The sequence below is a fragment of the Cherax quadricarinatus genome, chromosome 31 (genome assembly GCF_038502225.1).
Source record: "Cherax quadricarinatus isolate ZL_2023a chromosome 31, ASM3850222v1, whole genome shotgun sequence".
Taxonomy (NCBI): Eukaryota; Metazoa; Arthropoda; class Malacostraca; order Decapoda; family Parastacidae; genus Cherax; species Cherax quadricarinatus.
The window spans coordinates 1,552,249-1,577,652 of record NC_091322.1 but is presented as its reverse complement, the minus strand read 5'-3'; the positions used below and the strand labels follow the sequence as shown (position 1 = coordinate 1,577,652).

Below are 25,404 nucleotides of genomic sequence, written 5' to 3'. Positions count from 1 at the left end.
GGAACAATGGAATTGGCTGAAAATTGGGCTCAAAGTCGGCGAAATCGCCGATACGCACATGTCGCCGAGACCGCTAACTTCGCGGGAGCATAATTCCACGAGTTTTCGACCAAATTTCGAACTTTTGGTGTCATTACCATCGGGAAAAGATTCTCTATCATTTCATAAGAAAAAATAATTTTTTTTTTTTTCAAAAATTGAGCGACATAGAATGAGAGTTTGAGAGAGGGGCCTGAAACAGTCAAAGGGTTAAGAAAATTATTTGAAGATTGGAGATTAGGCACTCGTCTTGTTCATGGTCACTTGCTTGCAGAGATTGCTGCTTGAGAGTCTTGTTAAATGTGGCACAGTTTAATGACATACACTTTGAAAATAATTGAGATGTATAATGACTAAAATGTCTTTTGAGACTTTGGTGACATTTTACTTGAATCTTTCAGCATGATTGAAGTACAGAATATGTAGAATTATAGTGGATATAATTGAAATGTACAAACGGAAAATGAGGATAAATAAAAGGCTATAAATAACGTGCTTAAAATATCTAAGACAGGGTTTACAGCAGTGCATTCAAGTTGTACAAATTTAGATTAAGAAAGACTGTAGTGAAGTACTGGTTTGGCAGTAGAATTGTAGATGAGTGGAATAAACTCTCAGTAGTGTCAGTGAAGCTAAAATTTTAGGTAGCTTTATAGGTTGGATGGGTGAATGAATTGGACCTGCCTAGCCATACAATGGGTCAGTAAACCTGCAGTGCTGAGTTGTTTGTATGTTTCTAATTGATGTGTTTTAATTTAGCACAACATTTTTACTTATTAGGGTTCAATACAGTGCTGTATTTATTTTAATGACAGCTTGGGTGGTTTTAGTTTAATTTTTCTTAATACCTGTATGTGAGTTGTATGATTGGTAGTGCAATTTTTTTTGTTGTATGATGATAGTATGGAGGACTTAGTAGTATTTGCATTCCAGCACTCTGCAAATTCCACTTTCTCCTTTCCCCTTCCCTCACATTAGCATATCCATTTTTTTTTATAAAAAAATGAGCTTTTACTTTCTCCTTAATGATCTTCATGGTTACCTGTGGGCAGAACTGTGGGTCACTGCTCTTCGCCAAGCCTGGTCCTAGACCAGGCCCCAAATTGTCAATAGGTCTTGAATTCAACACACTGTCTACCTGCCTTATCTGTTTATACATATAGAATATATCTTGTTCATTACTGTCAATTTTTACATCTACTACATGTATAACTTAACAGCTGAGAGGTTAAAGAACAGAAAGGCACAATACTGTGACTGGAACAATACACACATAACCTGCACATAGGAGAAACAAGCTTACGATGACATTTCGGTCTGACTTGGATATTTACAAAGTCACACTGACTATAAATGGTTATTTGTGTATAGTTAAGAGGTTTTAATGTGGAAATATTTGTTTTAAGGTATATGAGCCTGGTGGAGAGACTTCCTACCTACGGTGTCCACTACTACGAGGTGCGAGACAGGTCCAACCTCCCGTGGTACCTTGGCCTCAGTCATAACGGCATTGCACAGTACGATTTCCTTGACAAGAGAAAACCTAGACGTGTCTTCCTCTGGAAACAACTGGAAAACCTGTACTTTCGAGAAAGAAAATTTTCAATAGAAGTTCATGATCCAAAGAGGTAAGGTCTTTGTGTATATATGTTGATTTTAAATAGAATGAATTAGTTAGGAATGTAGTTGATACTTAAAATGGTAATTAGTATCAATTCATTACTAATTTTGAACACTGGAAGACTCACTGACTCCCCCCAAGAAGTATGACCTGGCTGCCTTGGCTACTTGGCAGTGTGTGAGAATGTTGAGCAGACTTACTGCTGCTGTGCCTGTCTTAGCTTTTCTACCTGCTGCCGAATCCCTTTCCTTGCCATCTTCTTGTCATATAATTGTTTAAATACTCTACACACACATTTTTTTCAAGCAGTTAGGTGCAGCATTTATTGGCCTTCATGATGTATTTTTCTGGAGCTGCCTTTTATAAGCTCTTGGAATTTGTCCTGTGAACAGTTTCTATTTTATCGCTAGAAGAGCTGCACTAGTGTCTTCCTCTATCTCAAGTATGAAGATTCATTTCAGTGCAAGATATCTTGCTTGTACAATGTACCATTATTCCTCTTCATATTAAAGTAACATAAAGTACTTCTTTACAATTGTCACTCGTATTCTCTATCTTAAGGAATGATTAATTGTTTTAAATGTTTTTTATTAATACTTGTACCAAAAAAAAAAAAAACTAAATACTCTTTATGTCTACTAATTGATAAATTGCATCTAATTTACTGACAGTTAATAATTACTTTAAGTCCTTTTGCTAAATTTTTTCCATATATAAATGTTCAAATTAGCCCTAGAAAGTTATAGTTTACAGATTTTACAAATAAGCTTGTTTTATCCACTGCCTGCGTGGAAAATGGGAGAGAGAATTCTGTAACTAAAGTTCTTGTGAATACTTTCAATTTATGTGAGACTGAGGGCAACACAAGTTCCCTCTCCCACTTCTTACTGTTATTGCATCCTCTGCTAGGTAGAGAGCTTCTCAAAAAGGGAGGGGGGGGATTACAATGGGTACAGTACTCCATTACTCCATTTTGCTACTTGTAATGTATTATTTTTTTTACCTGATAGTATTGATCATATAAAATTTCATTTATTATTAGTTATGAGAAAGATGCACAAGTATAAGTTACAGTGAGCATTACTAATGCAGTATTACTGTAGTACTCATGATATAAATCCTATAAACAACAGTTTTATGTAGTTATATTTAGTGAATATGAGGGTTCAAAGTAACTTCCACTACTAACATAAATAAAATTGGTGAGGGGGTAGATTTCAATTTTTCTTAAATTGAATGATAGTGTGGCAGTTGGAAAATTCCATGACTACATTTCTTTTCTAATTATCAAGTGTTTCCTTGATTTAGATTAGTTTCATAAAGCTTAGTATTAAGTCCAATTTCTGGATATTTTAACCATAGCTTGAGCTATTAATACCTACTGTAGTTGTTGAAATGTTGCGTTTTTATCACAACGAACATACAACAACTTAATGCTGCTGAAGCTTCATTTAAATATCTGTAAATTTCCACTGAATCTTGAATGCTGTTATGCTAACTGTGAACACAGCTAAGTGGCCTGCAGCCAGTTGGTGAGTTAGTGTTTAAGTTGTGTCGTTGGCATGGTGGTGTGATGCATGGTGTTGTCTTGTCCGAGTAGAGTGGTGCACACCCTGAGTTCGTTTAACCTCTACGAGGATGCAATTGAAGACTCGCGTGATCATCATGATGATCTACTAGCAGCCATCACTGAGGCTACCACACAGTGAGTTTTTCTCTTTTATGCTTTTAGTTTTTAAGTGGCACTTAAGTACCTGTGCATTTGGAAAAAATCTGCACATAAGTAATTCATTTCACTTACACTGAATTGTAATGGTCCTCAGTACTGAAATATTATCTGATCAGACTTTCTGAAGTAAAATATAGAATTTATTAAATAGGTGATATGTTTACATACAGGTTTTATTGATTGTGTTCAGTGAAGTCCTTATGACTACTGGTATTTATGATTAAGCATTTATTGTATTATAGCTTTAGTTGTTTGAAACACAGACTGAGCATTGTTTTTGCTCTCTTGTATAATGTTTACATAGCATATAATTATATTTGTCTAGATAGTTATTAATAGTGCATGTAAAAAATGATAAGCCAGTTGAACTTGATTTTTTGGTGATGGTGGCTGCAATGAATTTCTGATGCCCTTAACCTTATAATTTATCTTGCAGAGTATCAGTGTCAAGAAGGACATTTGGACCTGGCAACGTTAGTGTTTACGTTTGGTTTGCAGAGACCCAGGCTCTCTGCAAGGCAATCTGGTCCATGGCGATCGCTCAGCATCAGTTCTACCTCGACCGTAAAACCTCCAGGGTGTGCTGACTATTTGTTGCCAGATAAAATACATTACAGTCATACCTTGCTAATATGATGGGTTAGGGGCCAGACCACTGCCTTAAAGTGAATCACAGGCCTTTTATATATATATTTTTTTTCAGTGCATATGACAGCCTAAAAGCATATTCATACTATCATTTATTAAGTGCAATAGCACTATACCTAAAAAAATTATGCAAAAATCTAAATAATTAAAATACTACATTCAGCTGATGTGCATGTCACCATTGAATATAATAAAAATGAATATCATTGAAAAGCACCGTATTAATGAAGCACTAAAGCAAAATGCCGTATTAGCAAGGTATGCCTGTATACTGTATATATAAAGCTAAGTATGTACATAATTATTCAAGATTTTAATTATTATAACAAAAAGTGTTAAAACCAAGTTGCACAGGTTGGCCATCACTAATCTGGCATCATCAGGATCTGTAGGTTGCCACATTAGTGATTTTGCTGGATTTCAGAGTGGTTAGGTTAGAATACACTTGCCCAACGGCGATATTTACGCATCGGTGATTTCCACCACTTTATGCCCTATTTTTGGCACATTCCATTGTTCCAGTCTACCAAACTCATAGCTTTTTCGCTAGTATTCCTTCTATCTGTCGACTGAGTACAAGAAACTGCCTATTTACCTATTTCAACTACCCAATAAAGTGGTCAGAAATTGGTAATTTGGCCAATTTCACATGAATTTCAAGAGATGCCAATTTCAAAATAGGGTCCAGAATAAACAATGCAGACATTCCTAGCACTAAAATAACATTTTCTCTGTTCGTTAGTTATGTCTCCAGGTCTCTCTCATATTACGCTTGCTTTCCATTTTGAATTTTTATTCACAAAAAAATAGAAGATTTACTGTTATGCAGGCTACTGCATTAATTGTAATAATTGTATAAATAATGTCAACCCATTCGTGACTGCATATTAAACTGGCCAGTTGGACATGCATTGGAATGTGATGTCATTTGTTTACTCTTGAACATCGGCAAAAATCGAACATTTCCACTAATTTGAGCTTAATTTTAAAGTACTTTCTGGCGTGAAACTAATCAAAATTATATCTATTTCTGTAATAAATCTTCCATTCTATCAAATGAGACCAAGAAAACGAGAATACAACCATAAATACCATATGAAAATGTACCGCAAAATCGCTCTTTTACACCAAAAGCACAGTTGCCTATTTTTTTCATTATGCGCTACATGCTGCAGGATTTTTTTTTACATTGTTCACATTTATCACACAGACCTGTTCTCTCATATGTAGGCCCAAATTTACCGATCACAGCTTATCTGAGTGAGCTGAGCTCATGGCGACCAACAGTGTCTTCAAAGCCACTTTATCTTTTATGGCCAATGTACGGTGTAGGTGCTTTACACAGTGAGAAGCATTTCTTTTATTCATTGGAACCATGGCTAGGGCTAAAAGTGAGCAGGTTATAACAATAAATGGGGAAAAAGAAATTGGAATGACTTATGCAGCAAGTAACCCCACCAAACAGTAGCATCAGGTTGGTGTTGCAGCCCTGGAAATTTGAAATTATGCTAGCCAAAATTAGTGCCAGATTAGTGATGGCCAACCTGTATTACTATTCACATTAACATTGCTTTTTTAGTGTATAATGTAATTTTGTTGCTTAAAATTTTCATTGCATTTAATAATGTTATCATCAGACAATTTATATTAAACTTAGCATTCAAATAGTCTAATTTGACTCATATATGTAATGCTAAGTTGTTTTAAATTTGTTTTAGTTAGCTCAAAATGCTCAGCATAGCCAGGGGCTTTTCAAAATGTATGAAATTGTCATCTAAATTTGTAATACAAAAATCATACCACTGGCGGGGTTAGAACCCACGACCAGAGTCTCAAAACTCCAGACTGTCCCGTTAGCCACTGGGCCAGCTAGCCACAATAAGATTCATCCAGCTAGGTATATTTATACACCATAAATATACCTAGTTGGATGAATCTTATTGAGGCTAGCTGGCCCAGTGGCTAACGCGACGGTCTGGAGTTTTGAGACTCTCTGATTGTGGGTTCTAACCCCACCCATGGCATGGTTTTTTGCAATCGTGTCATTATAATTTCGTAAGTCATTTTGTAATATATAGTTAAAGTGAAGAACTAGCATTGACCACAGAAATTCTGCTCTGTTAGTGTTGTTTATAAAATTGTGAAATTTAAGATTTTGTAGCTGTTTATAAATCTAAACTCTTGTAGGATCATTTGTTTTTAATGTCTTTGTTGGCTAAATTGTATTAATAAATGCTTTACAGAGTGAGGCAAGTGGGGTTCGGGAACTCCCAGAGCTAGCCGTGGAATTATCTCGCAGCTGTGTCTCGCTCTCCACTCATTCCTCATCATCAAACCTCTCTAGATCTGGATCACACTCATCCTTGGTCAACAATTCTCTTGCAGGTAAATGTAAAATTTAAATTGTTGAAATATAATACATACACTGTACTACATTGCCTGGCATTTTTCCTTACTTGATTCAGCTTGTTCAAAATCAGGAAGCCAATATCTTACTGAAATTTATTCATGCATATTTGATCTTACTTTTTTATAATGTTTCATCAGAAGATAGTGCCAGCACTGAGAGCCTCCACCAAGCCAGGATGGAGATGCAGAGTGCTCTTAAGCAGCGTCGAGATGCACTCCAGGAGAAGATCAAAGAAAAGGAGGAGGAGCTGAGGTTATTATGTCTGCGTGAAGGAGAGTTAACAGGAGAGTTGCCTCCCGAGTACCCTCTAATGCCAGGGCAGCCTCCGCCTACTGTGCGCAAGAGAGTTGGTACATCGTTTACGCTTAGTGAAAATCTTATTAACAAAATCATTAACAAACAGGTACAGATAACTTTTACAGCACTTGCAAAGACCAAAATCTGCTAGAAATTTTTAATGGCTTATTTATTGGCAGAATATAGGGCTGTATACAGAAAAAAGATGGAATAAATAATTTTATGTGAATTTATTAATATTCACTGTAAAGTATATTCTGATATAAACCATACCATGGACGGGGATAGAACCCGCGATCAGAGAGTCTCAAAACTCCAGACCATGGAGTTTTTCAGACTCTGATCGCAGGTTCTATCCCCGTCCGTGGTATGGTTTGTTTGCAATCGTGTCATTACGATTTCGTGAGTCATATTCTGATATCTTTGTGTCTTTATAATTTTTGATTGGTATTCAGTACATTGTAACTACTACACAGGAGGAAACTGTAGCAGCCTTGGAATTAGAGTACGAAATTCAAGGTAAAATTACGAGTGCCGCTTTAAGATTAGCAAATGAAACGTCAGCAAGGAAAGGAGTTAGAAAACAGCGCAAAATGACATACCAGCAATCTGCTCAGCGATTAAAAGACCTGGAACATAAACTAAAAGCTGCCAAATCTAAGCAGGCAGCAACAGCAAGTGGTATGCCAAAACAGAAGAAAAAACCTCGACCTGTGTCGGACAGCGAGGGTAAGGACTTTATTCATGAGTTTTGTTTATGGACACAATGAATTTACATTTAAATGAGAAAATGGTCGAGTAGGGTCAGCTTAAAACTGGCATTCTTGGGACCACACTCATTTAAAAAAGTGTTGACCATCAATATTTTTGCCATTGAGTTCACAGTCTATTTTCAGCACTTAAATAAGTGAGAGTAATGTTGTGTGCCAAATGGGTCATTGTTTAACACAACTCTGATTGTGGTGTGTACTTCAGTGTCAAAGTAATGTACTCATCCATTTGTGGTTGCAAGGGTCGAGTCACAGCTCAACCTGCTCTGGTGAAACGACAAGTGTTTTGCCCTTGATACAAATTTTACTGTATTTTACATCATATAAGATGCACTGTAAAGAAAAAATATCTTATGTGGCAGTCAAAAAATATTATTAAAAGAAACAGAGGGAAAATTAATTGAAATCTATAAAAGAAATGTAGGTTAATTCCTGCAGTTTGTAAATTGAGGACAGGGTTGGTGGTGTTGGGTTTTAAGGGTTGTGTCAACTTGAGGGTCATATGAACCAGGTATTCAATGTTAATTGAAACTAGTTTATCAGTACTGGTACTTTTTTCTCTTTGGCACTTATTGCACACTTTGCTGAAAGTTTAATCCTGTACTAGTGTCCAGTATTAGATACTTCCTTACTGATCTCAGGATATTAACCCTTAAATTGTCCAAACGTAGATCTACGTTCGCTCGCGTAACGCTCCGAACGTAGATCTACATTTTTTTACATAAAGCATGTAAAATCAAATGTAGATCTACGTTTGGAGTGCTATGCGAGCGAACATAGATCTACATTTGGACAGTTCGAGGGTTAAGTCTCTCTCATATTTGAAGATAGTGCTGTCTTCTTGAGAGCTTTTTGGAGTTGGGTAAAGTTAGCATAGCACTTTGAGGTAGACATTTTTATCACATTTGCAGAGAAACTGTAATGTGACATTAAGTTAGTAGTGCTGTATACAGTAAAATTGTGATCTAATAGGTTGTAATGTTGTAATTAAGTGCCATTTCAGCATAAGTTGTATTGAGATGCCTTCACCCCCAAGACCTGTGACCAACTTCTTTTATAAGCACTAGAAAATCTGAAGCTTGGAAAAATGATGTTTGGCATATAATACATAAACTGGCCTTGTAGGTTTTGGGCAGTAAGGTATAATTCGAAACTTATGAAAAGGAGGATTCGTAAATGCAGAACTTGCTCGTGTAGGTTAAGTATGTGCTATTTATGATAGAGGTATGAGGGATGGGAAGTGTTGAAAGACAGGGAGAGAGGGAAGGAGGGGGAAAGGAGAGAATGAAATAAGTCTTATTTTAAAGATTAAATAATATATTTTGAGGGGATGTTAAAGTATAGTATAATGGAATAAGACTGAAATAACTTAAACCTTGTTTAGTATTATGGACCGGTAGTATAAATAGGGAGGAGACAACACAAACTTTGTTTAGCATTGTGAACAAAATAAAAAGGGCACCTGAGAAAAGGCAACTTTACATTGTTATTACATTGTATGATTCTTGTACTGCCCACAAAATACATGTTAGGATAATGCAGGTAGAGACTTGACGGGAAAATGGAAGTGTTTTTATTTTTTTTTAAATCGGTGATGAGCAGTCATGCTAAGAGCTTATGTGCAAGGTGTGGTGTAAGTAGGTTTACTGGGAGTAAATTATTTTTCTATTTAACTGCACCAATTTGGCAACAGTTATTCCTCACAAAGTGATTTCATTGTTTTTTTGTAAAGCAACTTGTGCTACACTGATGAGGAGGTACTTGAATACTTATGTAATGTGATTTATAATAATAATATCTTTATTTCTACAAGTACACGTGCAAGGTATGCAGGCCTAGCTGACATCAGTGACATACTACTATATAAAAAGCGCTTATTATGCTGAGCATTTTGGGCAAATTAGGTCAGTTTTGTCCCAGGATGCGACCCACACCAGTCGACTATCACCCAGGTACCCATTTGATACTGATGGGTGAACAGGGACAGCAAGTGTCTTATGGAAACACATCCCTGATGTTTTCCAGCTGTACCAGAGATTCAATCTCTGGACCTCAGTGTAATAACTGAGTGCGCTAGCGATCGAGCTACCGGGACTCGCATTCTGTGTAATTATTAAGCATTTGTGAACACTTACAACAGTTTTAGGTCACAGTTTTGAAGAACTTAAAGTATTGTCCAGTACCATTCTTGCATTTTATAAGTATTTACAGTACTGTATTTTAGAAATACTATTGTAACAAAACTTGAGAATTGGAATAGTGAAGACTATAGATAAATTTAGGATTTAGGAATGATACTTGAGAAGGAAATAACATTCATTCCTAAGATGAGGTAAAATATCTGTTCTTTCAGGTGTGGGCAGTTATGATGAGAGCACAAACGTAAACAATACAACAGTCAGCAGCAGTCAAAACTCTCCTCGGGACAGCTTACGTGACTCTCACCTTGATGCTTTAAATGCTGAGGGTGTAAGTCTTTCTCCTGCACCATCTTCCCATCCACCTGTGTCACCACGTTCACCTCTGCTTCCATCAACCCCAGTGAGAGCACGAGCAAGACGGGATCTGTCACCTGGTGGTCACAGTATAGCATCTGCTGGAGTTCATTCGGCACCAACAAGTCCTCATAAACAGCCAAATGGATCTGTTTGCTCAAGATCGGCCAGTCCCAACAGACCCCACAGGTTTGTGCATGTATACACAGGGTCCTCGAGTTTTGATGATTGACACTTATGACCAAGGTCTAAAAGACTTGTTAACATATATATATATTTTTTTTATTAATGCCAGTCTACATTTATAAATATTCATGATGCATAATGATCCTTTGCAGTAATTGTACTTTCCATGGGACAATAGGTTCGGTGTTATAAACAGCTTGTTCATACATGGAAACACTAGGAACCCATTTTTTTTTTTAACCACACTGGTCGTTTGCCACTGAGGCAGGGTGACCTGATAAAGAAGAAATGAAAGCTCTTTCCTTGTTTTTACATTTAGTAACTTATTCAAAAAGAGTTACTAGCCCCCTTCCTCCTGCATTTTAGTTACCTTTTGCAACACACATGGCTTACAGAATTCTTTTCCACATCCCCATGGAGATGATAGGAAAATGAGCAAGAAGAACTATTAAGAAAATAAAGGAAAACTCGGATGAGTGTGTATACATGCATGTCCACATACATGTGTAGTGTGACCTAAATGTAAATAGAAGTAGCAAGATGTACCTGTTATCCTGCATGTTTATGAGAGAAAGAAATGACACCAGTAATCCTACCAATGTGTAAAACAATTGCAGGTTTCCATTTCATGCTCATTTGGCAGGATGGTAGTACCTCCCTGGGTGGTTGCTGTTTACCAACCTGCTACCAATAATAAATTATATATGTATATGAGGGGTGTTAATGTTGCAGTTTAAAAACTGTAGTGTAAAGCACCCTTCTGGCAAGACAGTGATGGAGTGAATGATGGTGAAAGTTTTTCTTTTTCGGGCCACCCTGCCTTGGTGGGAATCGGCCGGTGTGATAATAAAATATATAAAATAAATGTGTGTCTCCTCCATGGGGAAGTGGAACAGAATTCTTCCTCCGTAAGCCATGCATGTTGTAAGAGGCGACTAAAATGCCGGGAGCAAGGGGCTAGTAACCCCTTCTCCTGTACATATTACTAAATTTGAAAGGAGAAACTTTCGTTTTTCCTTTTGGGCCACCCCACCTCGGTCGGATACGGCTGGTACGTTGAAAGAAGATGATGTATGTCTGTCTGTCTGTCTATCTGTCTATCTATCTATCTATCTCTCTATCTATCTATCTCTCTATCTATCTATCTCCATCTATCTGTCTATCTATCTATCTAAGGTTGGCCAAAATTTAGTTGTTATTGAACATCAAAAATTAAGGTTTATTTAGACAGACTATTGTGGAGGTGTTGCAAGAAAATCTCACTGTGCTGCTTTGGCAAGAAAGTCCAGGACTTGCCCAGAGTAGATTGATATTCTAAAATAAAACCAAAGCCATGCTGAAGTTTAGACATGTAGAATATATTACTACATTGAGATTAGTGTTAATGATCTAATAACTAAATTTAACTTAGGTTTGTGGTTTTATGAAGATACTTAAATGATATTTGGTTGAATTTCCAGTGGCTACATCCCTAGCTCCGTCTACACCAGGAGTCAGTATCGAAGCCAGCAGTATCCGACCCTCTCCACGCGATCACAGTCAGTCCCGGCGGATGAGGGTCGGATCCCACACCCACGAACCACGAGTGGGACATATGGGGCACCTGACCCTGGCATCGTTGAGACTCCTGGCGGTCTCTACAATATCCCACAACAACGCACCTCCCTTGCTTGTCATAGTGTGGATGACCTCGACACTTCCACCCTTATCAACAACACTCCCCAACACCATAACCATCACCAACCTTACAGACAGAGAAATGATTCCCAGGATAGGTGCGGATGATACACTGCTTTATCTTTTTGTAGCATGACTCTTTTTTACTGTTTAGACATTGGAAACCATTCCCTGCTATGTTATGTACTTCTGGCATGGTCATTCTGTGTTATTAATCATTTATATAATTTAATTTTTGCTTTATTTATGTTTCTTTAAAATTTTATGAAAATGCACTTTCAACAAAGTAAATAATTTTTATATAAATTGGTATTAATATAAGCGTTCATATTTATTTGAAGAAATCGTGTCCTATATTTGAGCAGTTATGGTCTCACTAAAGCACAAGTATGGTGTAAGTGATTCAGTACCATTAGCCAAACTTTCTTTAATAATGTAAAGAGAGTTTGGTTGATAGTATGAGACTCACTTATACAGCCTAAATGAGCTTGCACGTCTTATTTAATGCTTATCATTGAGAAATGCTTTATAACAATGAAACAAGATTTCTTCATTATGTTGTAGATTATGTATAATTTGCTAAGTATTACATTTTAATTTTGTTAGCTAAATACCACTGAAGAATATTTTTAAAATGCATGATAGTTGTTACTAGATCATTAGATGTTATGAGACGCAAAACTTTAGCATTTATTAGGTTATATTTTCTCGTAGGTAGATGGGGAAATAATGGTTCTTGCTATTACTCATCTACTTACTCATGAGAGAAAAATATTGACCTAGAGCTACTAAAGTGATGTTTCATAGCAGTTATGTATATAGTTGAGCTATTGAGCACACTACCTTGCATGACACACGGTCCACTCCTCAGGTACGGCAGTTTGGACCGTCGGCGCGCCAACAGTGGGAGGCTGGAGTCACGCAGCATGGAACACCTTGATTCTCTACCCTCCCCAAGCATTACCCAACAGTCTCCCCACTATAATGTACACCACAATCACCACCACCCAGTCTCATCTCACCACTTACACCCAAGCCATACAGGAACTTACCCTCACCACCCACATTACCACAATCACTACTTCCACACTCCAGAGCTTCACCAGGAAGCTATGGATACCACTAGTGACTCCCATCCCACCACAGCCAACTGTAGTTTTGAGACAGCATCCAGTGAAAGGTCAGGAGGAGGAGGAGGAGGAGATACTGTGGATGGACCAGTACAGTACAGACACCAAGGAGGGTCCCATGGAAACTTGCAAAGTTATCGACATCGTAGCAAGAGTGGCCCTGGCCTCCCTGCACCACCTGTTCATCATCGTGGGTCAAATCATGGTGCCGTTCAGAGATCTCAGAGTAGCACAGTACATAGACTGGTGAGAACATCCAGTGGAAGGAGTTATATGGAAACTACCTTTGTGTCAGAGCCTAATCACGACCAAGAAAATATACCTCCCCTTCGTTCTTCCACTGAGTTACCTTTACGTCCTACCAATGGTATGCACCACGAAACTCCTCCATCTCTTCGTTCTGCAGTGAATTGTAATGCAGTGGATCATCATATCCTAAGACCAGGTATTTCTGATTTACCATCTCATAGGGTCAGCAGATCTAGTAGTGAAATACCTCCACTCAAAGTTACTAGTACAAAGACAGAGCCACACAGTAGTCACAGTTCTTCTGTAAATACCTCTCTAAGTTCTATGGTTGAAGAACCATTAATATCTCTAGCAGAGGCAGCAAGAATGAAAAAGGAGAGAGGAAAAGAATGGTATGAGACTTCATTAGATTCGCCAGCTTCAGGACGCAGAACCAAAAACAGTACAAGTATGATTGATATGAATGATTCCTGTCAGAGTAATGGTAATATATCTGCTAGCCAGTGTAACTTAAACTTAAGTGGTAGTAGTATAAGTAGCACTAGCAGTAGCACAGGCAGTGTCTTCCAATCTCGCTCTGATTCAGCTGATACCTCTCAGGCCTCTGTTCCCTATGAATCACCTCGTAATCATATGATTATCTCTGCAGGAACTTATCAGCCCTCGAGAGAAGTTACAAAGCCTTTTGAAATGTCCGACTTCTACAAATACAGTACAAAGTACAGACGTCAGAGCTCCAGTAATTTGGGAGGCATAAATGGAAGCAGCACAGGCACTACCAGTGGATCAGTAAGCAGTGTAAGTAGTGGTGGTGATACACCACTCTCTCCCGTGCTACCTCCTAGAGCACAGGTGTTAGTCAGTAACAGCAAACTGCTCCCTCCATCACCCAACATGGTAGCTCATCACTCTGCTCCTGCCCCTCAACAGAAGGGAGTTTATCAGCCCCTCACTCCTCTTACTTGCCAGCCCTTGGAAGTCATGAAGGGATCACCTGCTCCAGGAGAAGCTGATGATCCTGTGGGAGGATCTTGGGATGCTGCTCCTCTGCACCAGGCAGTTCCTGCTACAGTCACTCATAAGCGCTCTGCTACATTGGTGTGAGGTAGCATGTTGTTGTACTACCATTTGGATTTCTCAGTTTCAAGTATGTAAATTTTATACACTAGAAAGAGGCTCATTGATTACTGTATTTCCATAATGGTGCTTCAGTCATAAAGTATAAATAAACATTTATATATTGTGAGTATTGAACAATCAAAGATCATGATTTTGAATATTGGTTACAAGATAGTGATTTTCTATATTTGATTTTGATCTCATGATACACTACTTGTGTTCCTACATAGTAACTAATGTTTAGTCTTGCTAATATTAGACAGTGTACAGAAGTCCTGTTTAAACACACTATTACAAGCTATGAGAGTTGTTTAAAATTATTTGTCAGTTTATCTCAGCAGTAGTGGTATATTAAAATAAGATGGTATATTACCCACATGTGTGCATGCACACCCACACACACACACACACGTGCACATGCACCCACACAGATATACACACGCACACAGATATACACACGCACACAGATATACACACTCACACATATACATGTGCACACACCCACAGATATACACAGGCACACCCACAGATATACACACGCACACCCACAGATATACACATGCACACAGATATACACATGCACACAGAGATATACACACACACACAGATATGCACACACACATACACAACAGGCCTAGTGTCTAATCGACATGTGCCTAGGACAAAATGGTAACTAACTAACACACAGATATGCGCACACACACACACACAGATATGCACATACACAGATATGCACATGCACACACACACACACATTGGCTCCTGGAGTTCAATCCCACCAAGTGCAAAGTCATGAAGATTGGGGAAGGGCAAAGAAGACCGCAGACGGAGTACAGTCTAGGGGGCCAGAGACTACAAACCTCACTCAAGGAAAAAGATCTTGGGGTGAGTATAACACCAGGCACATCTCCTGAAGCACACATCAATCAAATAACTGCTGCAGCATATGGGCGCCTGGCAAACCTCAGAACAGCATTCCGACATCTTAATAAGGAGTCGTTCAGGACCCTGTACACCGTGTACGTTAGGCCCATATTGGAGTATGCGGCACCAGTTTGGAACCCACACCTAGCCAACCATGTAAAGAAACTAGAGAAAGTGCAAAGGTTTGCCACAAGACTAATCCCAGAGCTAAGAGGTATGTCCTACGAGGAAAAGTTAAGGGAAATCAACCTGACGACACTGGAGGACAGGAGAGATGGGGGGACATGATAACGACTTACAAAATACTGAGAGGAATTGACAAGATGGACAAAGACAGGATGTTCCAGAGACTGGACACAGCAACAAGGGGACACAGTTGGAAGCTGAAGACACAGATGAATCACAGGGATGTTAGGAAGTATTTCTTCAGCCACAGAGTAGTCAGGAAGTGGAATAGTTTGAGAAGAGATGTAGTGGAGGCAGGATCCATACATAGCTTTAAGCAGAGGTACGATAAAGCTCATGGTTCGCGGAGAGTGACCTAGTGGCGACCAGTGAAGAGGCGGGGGCCAGGAGCTTGGACTCGACCCCTGCAACCTCAGCTAGGTGAGTACACACACACACACACACACACACACACACACACACACACACACACACACACACACACACACACACACACACACACACATTCACACACATTCACACACATTCACACACATTCACACACATTCACACACACACACACACACACACACACACACACACACACACACACACACACACACACACACACACACACACACACACACACACACACATTCACTCCCACTCGCTCCCACTCTCACACCAAAACACACACACACACACACACACATTCACACACATTCACACACATACACATTCACTCCCACTCGCTCCCACTCTCACACCAAAACACACACACACACACACACACACACATCAGCCAGATAACTGCTGCAGTATATGGGCGGCTGGCAAACCTGAGAATAGCGTTCTGATACCTTAGTAAGGAATCGTTCAAGACACTGTACACTGTGTGGCAGGCCCATACTGGAGTATGCAGCACCAGTTTGGAAGCCACACCTGGTCAAGCACATCAAGAAATTAGAGAAAGTGCAAAGGTTTGCAACAAGGTTAGTTCCAGAGCTAAGGGAAATGTCCTATGAAGAAAGGTTAAGGGAAATTGGCCTGACTGCACTGGAAGACAGGATGGTCAGGGGAGACATGATAACGACATACAAAATACTGTGTGGAATAGATAAGGTGGACAGAGACAGGATGCTCCAGAGAGGGGACACAGAAACAAGAGGTCACCATAGGAAACTGAAGACTCAGACGAGCCACACGGATGTTAGGAAGTATTTCTTCAGTCATAGAGTTATCAGGAAGTGGAATAGTCTAGGAAGTGATGTAATGGAGGCAGGAACCATACATAGCTTTAAGACAAGGTATGACAAAGCTCAGGGAGCAGAGAAAGAGAGAGAGAGAGAGGACCTAGTAGCGATCAGTGAAGAGGCGGGACTCGACCCCTGTAACCACAATTAGGAGAGTATGTACACACACACACAAACAAATGCACAGATATACATGCATACACACACACACACACACACACACACACACACACACACACACACACACACACACACACACACACACACACACACACACACACACACACACACACACACATACACACACACATACACACACACATACATATGCGCACACACACACACTGATATGCAGCACCAGATTGGAATCCACACTGGGTCAAGCACGTCAAGAAATTAGAGAAAGTGCAAAGGTTTTCGACAGCGTTAGTTCCAGAGCTAAGGGGAATGTCCTACGAAGAAAGGCTAAGGGAAATTGGCCTGACGACACCGGAGGACAGGAGGGTTAGAGGAGACATGATAATGACATACAAAATACTGAGTGTAATAGACAAGGTGGACAGAGACAGGATGTTCCAGAGAGGGGACACAAAAACAAGGGGTCACACTTGGAAGTTGAAGACTCAGATGAATCAAAGGGATGTTAGGAAGTAATTCTTCAGTCATAGAGTTGTCAGGAAGTGGAAAAGTCTAGCAAGTGATGTAGTGGAGACAAGAACCATACATAGCTTTAAAATGAGGTTTGGTAAAGCTCATGGAGCGGGGAGAGGACCTAGTAGTGTTCAGTGAAGAGACGGGGCCAGGAACTGAGTCTTGACCCCTGCAACCAGAATTAGGTGAGTACACACGCAGATATACATGCACACACACACACACATATACTCACGCGTGCGCACACACATATACATGTGTTCGTTCACACACACACACACACACACACACACACACCTACCTCCTGCAACCAAAATTAGGTGAGCACACAGCACATACTCAACACTCGCACACAACACACATCTTCACCCAAACACAATTTTTTTTTTTTTCAACAAACTGGCCGTATCCCACCAAGGCAGGGTGGCCCAAGTAAGTGTAAAACAAAAGCCTGTAATTGTTTTACATGATGGTAGGATTGCTGGTGTCCTTTTTTCTGTCTCATAAACATGCAAGATTTCAGGTACGTCTTCCTACTTCTACTTACACTTAGGTCACACTACACATATATGTACAAGGATATATATACACACCCCTCTGGGTTTTCTTCTATTTTCTTTCTAATTCTTATTCTTGTTTATTTCCTCTTTTATCTCCATGGGGAAGGGGAGCAGAATTCTTCCTCCGTAAGCCATGCGTGTTGTACGAGACGACTAAAATGCTGGGAGCAAGGGGCTAGTAACCCCTTTTCCTGTATAAATTACTAAATTTAAAAAAAGAAACTTTTGTTTTTCTTTTCCGGCCACCCTGCCTCGGTGGGATGTGGACGGTGCATTGAAAGAAGAAAGAATGCACGCGCACACACGTGTGCACACGCACATGCGCACACACACGCATGCACACGCACATGCACACGCACATGCACACGCACATGCACACACACATGCTCACGCACACACATGCACACACGCGCGCACATGCACGTACACACACACACACACACACACACACACACACACACACACACACACACACACACACACACACACACACACACACACACACACACACACACACACACACACACTGCTAAGGGACATCGATACCTCAAAGGCAATGGGACCGGACAACATCTCTCCATGGGTCCTTAGAGAGGGAGCAGATATGTTGTGTGTACCACTTACCACAATCTTCAACACATCCCTGGAAACTGGGCAACTACCTGAGGTATGGAAGACAGCAAATGTAGTTCCCATTTTCAAAAAAGGAGACAGAAAAGAGGCACTAAACTATAGACCTGTGTCATTGACGTGTATAGTATGCAAAATTATGGAGAAGATTATCAGGAGGAGAGTGGTGGAGCACCTGGAACGGAACAGGAGTATAAATGCCAACCAGCACGGATTCACGGAAGGCAAATCCTGTGTCACAAACCTTCTGGAGTTTTATGATAAAATAACAGAAGTAAGACAAGAGAGAGAGGGGTGGGTTGATTGCATCTTCTTGGACTGCAAGAAGGCCTTTGACACAGTTCCTCACAAGAGATTAGTGCAGAAGCTAGAGCATCAGGCGCATATAACAGGAAGGGCACTGCAATGGATCAGAGAATACCTGACAGGGAGGCAACAACGAGTCATGGTACGTAATGACGTATCACAGTGGGCACCTGTGACGAGCGGGGTCCCACAGGGGTCGGTCTTAGGACCAGTGCTATTTTTGGTATATGTGAACGACATGACGGAAGGGTTAGACTCAGAAGTGTCCCTGTTTGCAGATGATGTGAAGTTAATGAGGAGAATTAAATCTGATGAGGACCAGGCAGGACTTCAAAGAGACCTGGACAGACTGGACACCTGGTCCAGCAAATGGCTTCTCGAATTTAATCCTGCCAAATGCAAAGTCATGAAGATAGGGGAAGGGCACAGAAGACCGCAGACAGAGTATAGGCTAGGTGGACAAAGACTGCAAACCTCACTCAAGGAGAAAGATCTTGGGGTGAGTATAACACCGAGCATGTCTCCGGAAGCACACATCAATCAGATAACTGCTGCAGCATATGGGCGCCTGGCAAACCTGAGAACAGCATTCCGATACCTTAGCAAGGAATCATTCAAGACACTGTACACCGTGTATGTCAGGCCCATACTGGAGTATGCAGCACCTGTTTGGAACCCGCACTTGATAAAGCACGTCAAGAAACTAGAGAAAGTACAAAGGTTTGCAACAAGGTTAGTTCCAGAGCTAAGGGGAATGTCCTATGAAGAAAGATTAAGGGAAATCGGCCTGACCACACTGGAGGACAGGAGGGTCAGGGGAGACATGATAACGACATATAAAATACTGCGTGGAATAGACAAGGTGGACAAGGACAGGATGTTCCAGGGAGGGGACACAGAAACAAGAGGCCACAATTGGAAGTTGAAGACACAAATGAGTCAGAGAGATAGTAGGAAGTATTTCTTCAGTCATAGAGTTGTAAGGCAGTGGAATAGCCTAGAAAATGACGTAGTGGAGGCAGGAACCATACACAGTTTTAAGACGAGGTTTGATAAAGCTCATGGAGCGGGGAGAGAGAGGGCCTAGTAGCAACCGGTGAAGAGGCGGGGCCAGGAGCTAGGACTCGACCCCTGCAACCACAAATAGGTGAGTACATACACACACACATACACACAAACACACACACACACACACACACACACACACACACACACACACACACACACACAGACACACACACACAGACAGACACACACACACAGACACACACACACACACAGACAGACACACACACACACACACACACACACACACACATATCACACACACACGGTGGACAGAGGATGTTCCAGAGAAGGGACACAGAAACAAGTGGTCACAATTGGAAGCTGAAGACTCAGACGAGTCACAGGGATGTTAGGAAGTATTTCTTCAGTCATAGAGTCGTCAGGAAGTGGAATAGCCTAGCAACTGACGTAGTGGAGGCAGGAACCATACATAGTTTTAAGACGAGGTATGACAAAGCTCAGGAAGCAGAGAGAGAGAGAGGACCTAGTAGCGATCAGTGAAGAGGCAGGGCCAGGAGCTGAGTCTCAACCCCTGCAACCACAAGTGAGTACACACACACACACACACACACACACACACACACACACACACACACACACACACACACTGATGAGACAGGGCCAAGAGCTGTGACTCGACCCCTGCAACCACATCTAGGTGAGTACACACACAAACACCCCTTCCTCTCCTACCCAGTGTGAACACATTCTCATGCTGACTCTCACTGACACCTGGATGTTTCGACTAAGATTGCAATGAATACTCTTCAAACTGTGAAGCCTCACTACTGAGCAAACCTGAAGTAAAGTTGTGAACTTGAGTTTACTACTGTGATACTGCATTTTCTTATGTACAGAGAAGTCATTATATATGTATATGAAAATTAAACACAAGTTTATTAGTTAAGAATGTAGTGAATATGCATTTATGGTTATAATATGTCTTATACAAATGGCACCAGATGCTGTACCTGACATTTACCCACCAATAGAACTTCACCCTCCACCCTACCAATTTATTTTTGTTTAAATGAATAAGTTGGTGTAAAAAGTAATACTAAAGTGACTACTGTAATTATATTTGAGGTTGTCAGAAGCGTTTGACACGGAAGATTTAGTACTCGTTATAGGGTGACTATTTCTACTATAGGTTGATTATATTATTGACTATTATTGAATGTCCCAATTTATTGAATTTCCTTTGAGAGTTAGAGCAGACTCCATATTTTAGAAACTAGTTGTTTTTTCTTTTTGCCTGTAATGTGTACATGTAAAACCCAGCCGAGCAAAGACAATAGAAAACTGCTGTATAGAATATAATTGATGTAATGTATTAACCAAATTGTTTTTTTAAATATATTATATGTATGTACCTATATTGTGTCCACAAAGGATTTGAACCTATGCTGACTATGACCATTACCAGGGCACCACACGTCACTTTCTCAAGACATCTCTAGAACAGGAGTCCGAGTCTTTTAACCCTTAAATGGTCCAAACATATATATACGTTCTCTCGTGTAGCACCCCGAATATTTTGAGAGGAAAAAAAATAGTTTTTTTTTATAGGAAAAAAGAGCATGTGTTACCCAGGCGTCCCCAATTTTTTTCATATGGCGTACACTTGCGTGCGCACACCCATTCTCTCATGTCTAGGCGACTCAGGCCTATCGTGGCAATGTTGAATGAATGTCAAATGAAACGTATATATACGTTTGGGGCGCTACGCAAGAGAACGTATATATATAAACCATGCCACGGGTGGGGATAGAACCCGCGATCAGAGTCTCAAAACTCCAGACTGTCGCGTTAGCCACTTGAGTTTTGAGACTCTGATCGCGGGTTTTATCCCCGCCCATGGTATGGTTTGTTTGCAATCGTGTCATTACGATTTCGTGAGTCAACCTATATATATGCTTGGACCGTTTAAGGGTTAATAATAGGCAAAATATTTTATACCATTTGTTCAGTATATGTAGTATGGTACATTTGTTTGCCTGTTTAATGTTGGCATTGGCCACAGGAAGTACCTCTCCTGATGAGTGATGCAATGGAAGCTGGCACACCACCTTTCTCTGTTGACTTAAGTTGATGAAGTCATGTTTTTTTTCTTTCATTGTAGATACGCCATCTGTGAACTCTGTTTTTCCGTATTTACATAGACTAAACTTTTCAAACTTTTAACTTGTAACTTCCAGTACCACGTCACAACCTTGAGTGGAATCTTTAACCCCTTGAGTGTCATGACCCCCCTCTCACAAACTTGCTCCCAGGGTCGAATTATTTAAAAAAAAAAAAAAATTTATGAAATGATAAATTTTTTCCAAAGGTAATAAAACCAAAAGTACAAAGCTTGATGGAAAATTTTCGGAATTGTGCTCTCGCAAAGTTAGTGGCCTCGGTGATATTTATGCATTGGCAGTTTTACCCACTTTGAGCCCTATTTTGGGCCAATTCCATTATTCCAGTCAACCAAACTCATAGCTATTTCACTAGTACTCCTTTTATTCTATCGATTGAGTACAAGAAACTGGTCATTTGTCTATTTCAACTACCCAATAAAGTGATCAGAAATTACTAATTTGAGTAAGTTCACACAAAATTCAAGAAAGGTCAGTTTCAAAATAGGGTTCAGAATAAGCAATGCAGGCAGTCCTGGCACTTAAAATAACATTTTCTCTGTTCATTAGTCACATTTCCAGGCCTCTCATATTATGCTTGTTTTCCATTTTGAATTTTTATTCACAAAAAAAATAGAAGATTTACCATTATGTAGACTACTGCTTTATTGTAATAATTGTATAAATAATATCAGCATATTCGTGAATGCATATTAGGTCCACCAGTTGATGTGTATTGGATATGTGATGTGATTTGTTTACTCTTGAACATTGGCAAAAATTGAACATTTTTGCTACTTTGAACTCGGTTTCATGCTACTTTTAATCCTGAAACTAATCAAAATCATCTATTTCTGTGGTATATCTTTCATTCTATTAAATGAGACCAAGAAAAAGAGAATACAACCATTAAAACCATACAAAAATGCACAGCAAAGTCGCTGTTTTAAACCAAAAACACAATCGCAGTTTTTTTTTCTCGTGCACTGCATGCTGAAGAATTTTTCTTTTATGTGGTGCACACTTACCACATAGATTCATTCTCTTATATTTAGGCCCAAATTTACCACTCACAGCTTATCTGAATGATCTGAGCTCATGGTGCATATTATGGGACCAACACCAAAAGGGTTAAGTGGTAACAAGGCTAGTAACTTTTCCTGCAGTTGAACATTTTCAATGGCTAGTCTAATCCAGGTGTATAGCTGAGCTTTCTCTAATGTGTGTACTTGAGTGAAAAATGAAGTGCCAGGCAGAAGCTTGAATCGTCTTTGCTGTTCTTCACCTTTGTCAACCAGATTTACTGTACTGTTAGCTTCTATTTATCAGCTCAAAGTATCATCTCTGCTCCTTTGGTAAATTTTCCATTTCTCTTTCACTTAATTGCAGCACTAATAGTGTTTTAGCAAGATCTCTCTCAAAATTTCTGCATTGGACAATGATTTTATCCTGGTAAGATCCAAGAACATCAGTGTGTAGCAGTCTGAATTGTCCCCTCTTTGCATATGAAATTTTTCATTTCCTCTTCTTACACATTGTAACTCCAATGGCTCTATGCCACAATATCTTCACCAGACATCAAAATGTGTGTGTACAGTCTGGTATAAGAATACTGAATTTAACTAACTAGCCATTAACTGAATGTGACAAACTAAACATTAATTTTTCATAATGCCCAGTTTTGTGATGTAATTGGAATGGAATTAAACTTGAAAAGCTCAGAATTGTACAATGAAATACGTTAACCTTCAAATCCCCTCAAGGAAAGTTCCTTGAAGCTGGTGAGGGGCTCTAGATCTAGGGAATTGGATCTGTGCCCCAGTTCCCTGAATTAAGCTTGAATACCTTTCACATTCCCCCCACGGGAGCTGTATAATCCTACGGGTTAAGCGCTTCCCCTTTGATTATAATGATAATTCAATTACTAATTGATTTAAGCCTTGTAGCATAACATCTTGTGGAAGTCAGTACGAGAATGGTAGTGGTAGAGAGTTTGTTTTGCCATATTGGCCTAGTAATTAGTGTGCAAGGAAATTAGGCAAAAGAAGTTTTGTTAAAATTCTCGAGCATGCCTCATTTTCCAGTCAAATGGGCCACGTTCAGCCTGCAGGCTACAAATTAGATACCCTTGCTCTAGAACAAATACAGTGATACCTCTCGTATCCGAACTATATGGGCCAAGACCAGTTTGGAAACACAGAGTTTCCGGATGCGTGAGGGGAAAAAAAATCACATCCATACCCCATCATATTGCTATTCACGATGGTGTTGTAGGTTTAAAAAACGAGTCCAACGTCATCTGGCGGTGGGACCAAACACTCTGAGCTCGAATAACAGCCTCCAGGATTTCACGGACCACAGAATTGTAACTTTTCAAATGGACTGTGAACAGTGGATGCTCCAAATACTCCAAGTGTTTCAACACCTGCTCTTGCTACTGAAGTTTTTGGTTTTGGGAGCATTGGGTCATCATTGTCACTTTTGGAATATTCTGAGTGCAACACTGATTCTGCAATCTCTTCATCTGTCAGAGAGTACACACCAGGGTTGTCTTCATCACACTCTAGCCAGTCCTGAACATCATCTGTAGTTTTTTCCCCAGCCTTGGACCAACCTGCAGCCACTTGGGACAATATTTGTTTCTAGAGTAAGCACATTCCTGGCCCTCTTTGGTGCCATACACAGGATAGCTAGGACAAAACATAGCTGTAATAATGCTAAAAGGAAGGTGAAGAGTGCAGCTTCTAGTGGCCAACCGGTACACCAAAGTGCGTGCCAAGGTTGATTCAGCCTTCTGCCGTATCCGACCGGCTGTTCAGATGTTTCGGTAATGTTAGAATTTTGCTCTTTCTCGGCCAGTTCAGATATTGGCGAGGTTCAGATAATGACAGGCCGGATATGCAAGGTATCACTGTATTCTTAACCCTGTGGGTGTGACTGTGTGTGTAGTCATTAAGCATTATTTTATGGTTGTGAAGCCATCGGAATTTCACTTGTAACATAAAACTCATTCTTGAGGCTCTGTTTTCATGTTTTTAATCAATACCTCATCATAAATAAGATGTTTTATTTACAAGAAAGAGAGGTAGCAGTACCTTTGGAACACCTGATAAGTGTTATCGACAAGAGGTTGGAATCCATTGCACTGTTGGATGTCATGCTTACTGTGAGGTGTGGTACCTGATGATGGCTGGGGTAGCAGTTAACATGGTGATGAGGAATTTGAACCTGAAGTTTGTTAATACAGTAATGCTATACTTTGGTCCCTTTATAAAGGTATGATTGTAAACTGTGTACACGCACACAAACTTTATATATCTCATTGTCAACACGTAGGGTTTGAATTAAGGTGCTAAT

The 25,404-nt window shown here is 39.9% G+C and overlaps 1 protein-coding gene across 4 annotated transcripts in view; it reads left to right on the top strand.

Moving 5' to 3' along the window:
• The window catches only part of LOC128697901 (FERM domain-containing protein 4A), a 54,521-nt gene extending 37,487 nt beyond the window's left edge, over positions 1-17,034 (top strand). For 2 of the 4 annotated variants that reach the window (XM_070090152.1, XM_053789902.2), the window contains exons 3-11: positions 1,446-1,667; positions 3,261-3,365; positions 3,826-3,967; positions 6,281-6,422; positions 6,585-6,850; positions 7,221-7,473; positions 9,868-10,198; positions 11,656-11,970; positions 12,744-17,034. In XM_070090152.1, the coding sequence (XP_069946253.1) occupies positions 1,446-1,667; positions 3,261-3,365; positions 3,826-3,967; positions 6,281-6,422; positions 6,585-6,850; positions 7,221-7,473; positions 9,868-10,198; positions 11,656-11,970; positions 12,744-14,355 (3,388 nt within the window). In that variant the 3' untranslated portion in view covers positions 14,356-17,034. The remainder of the gene's footprint in view (positions 1-1,445; positions 1,668-3,260; positions 3,366-3,825; positions 3,968-6,280; positions 6,423-6,584; positions 6,851-7,220; positions 7,474-9,867; positions 10,199-11,655; positions 11,971-12,743) is intronic. The other 2 variants (XM_070090153.1, XM_070090154.1) reach the window with 2 other exon arrangements.
• The last annotated feature ends 8,370 nt before the right edge of the window (positions 17,035-25,404 follow it).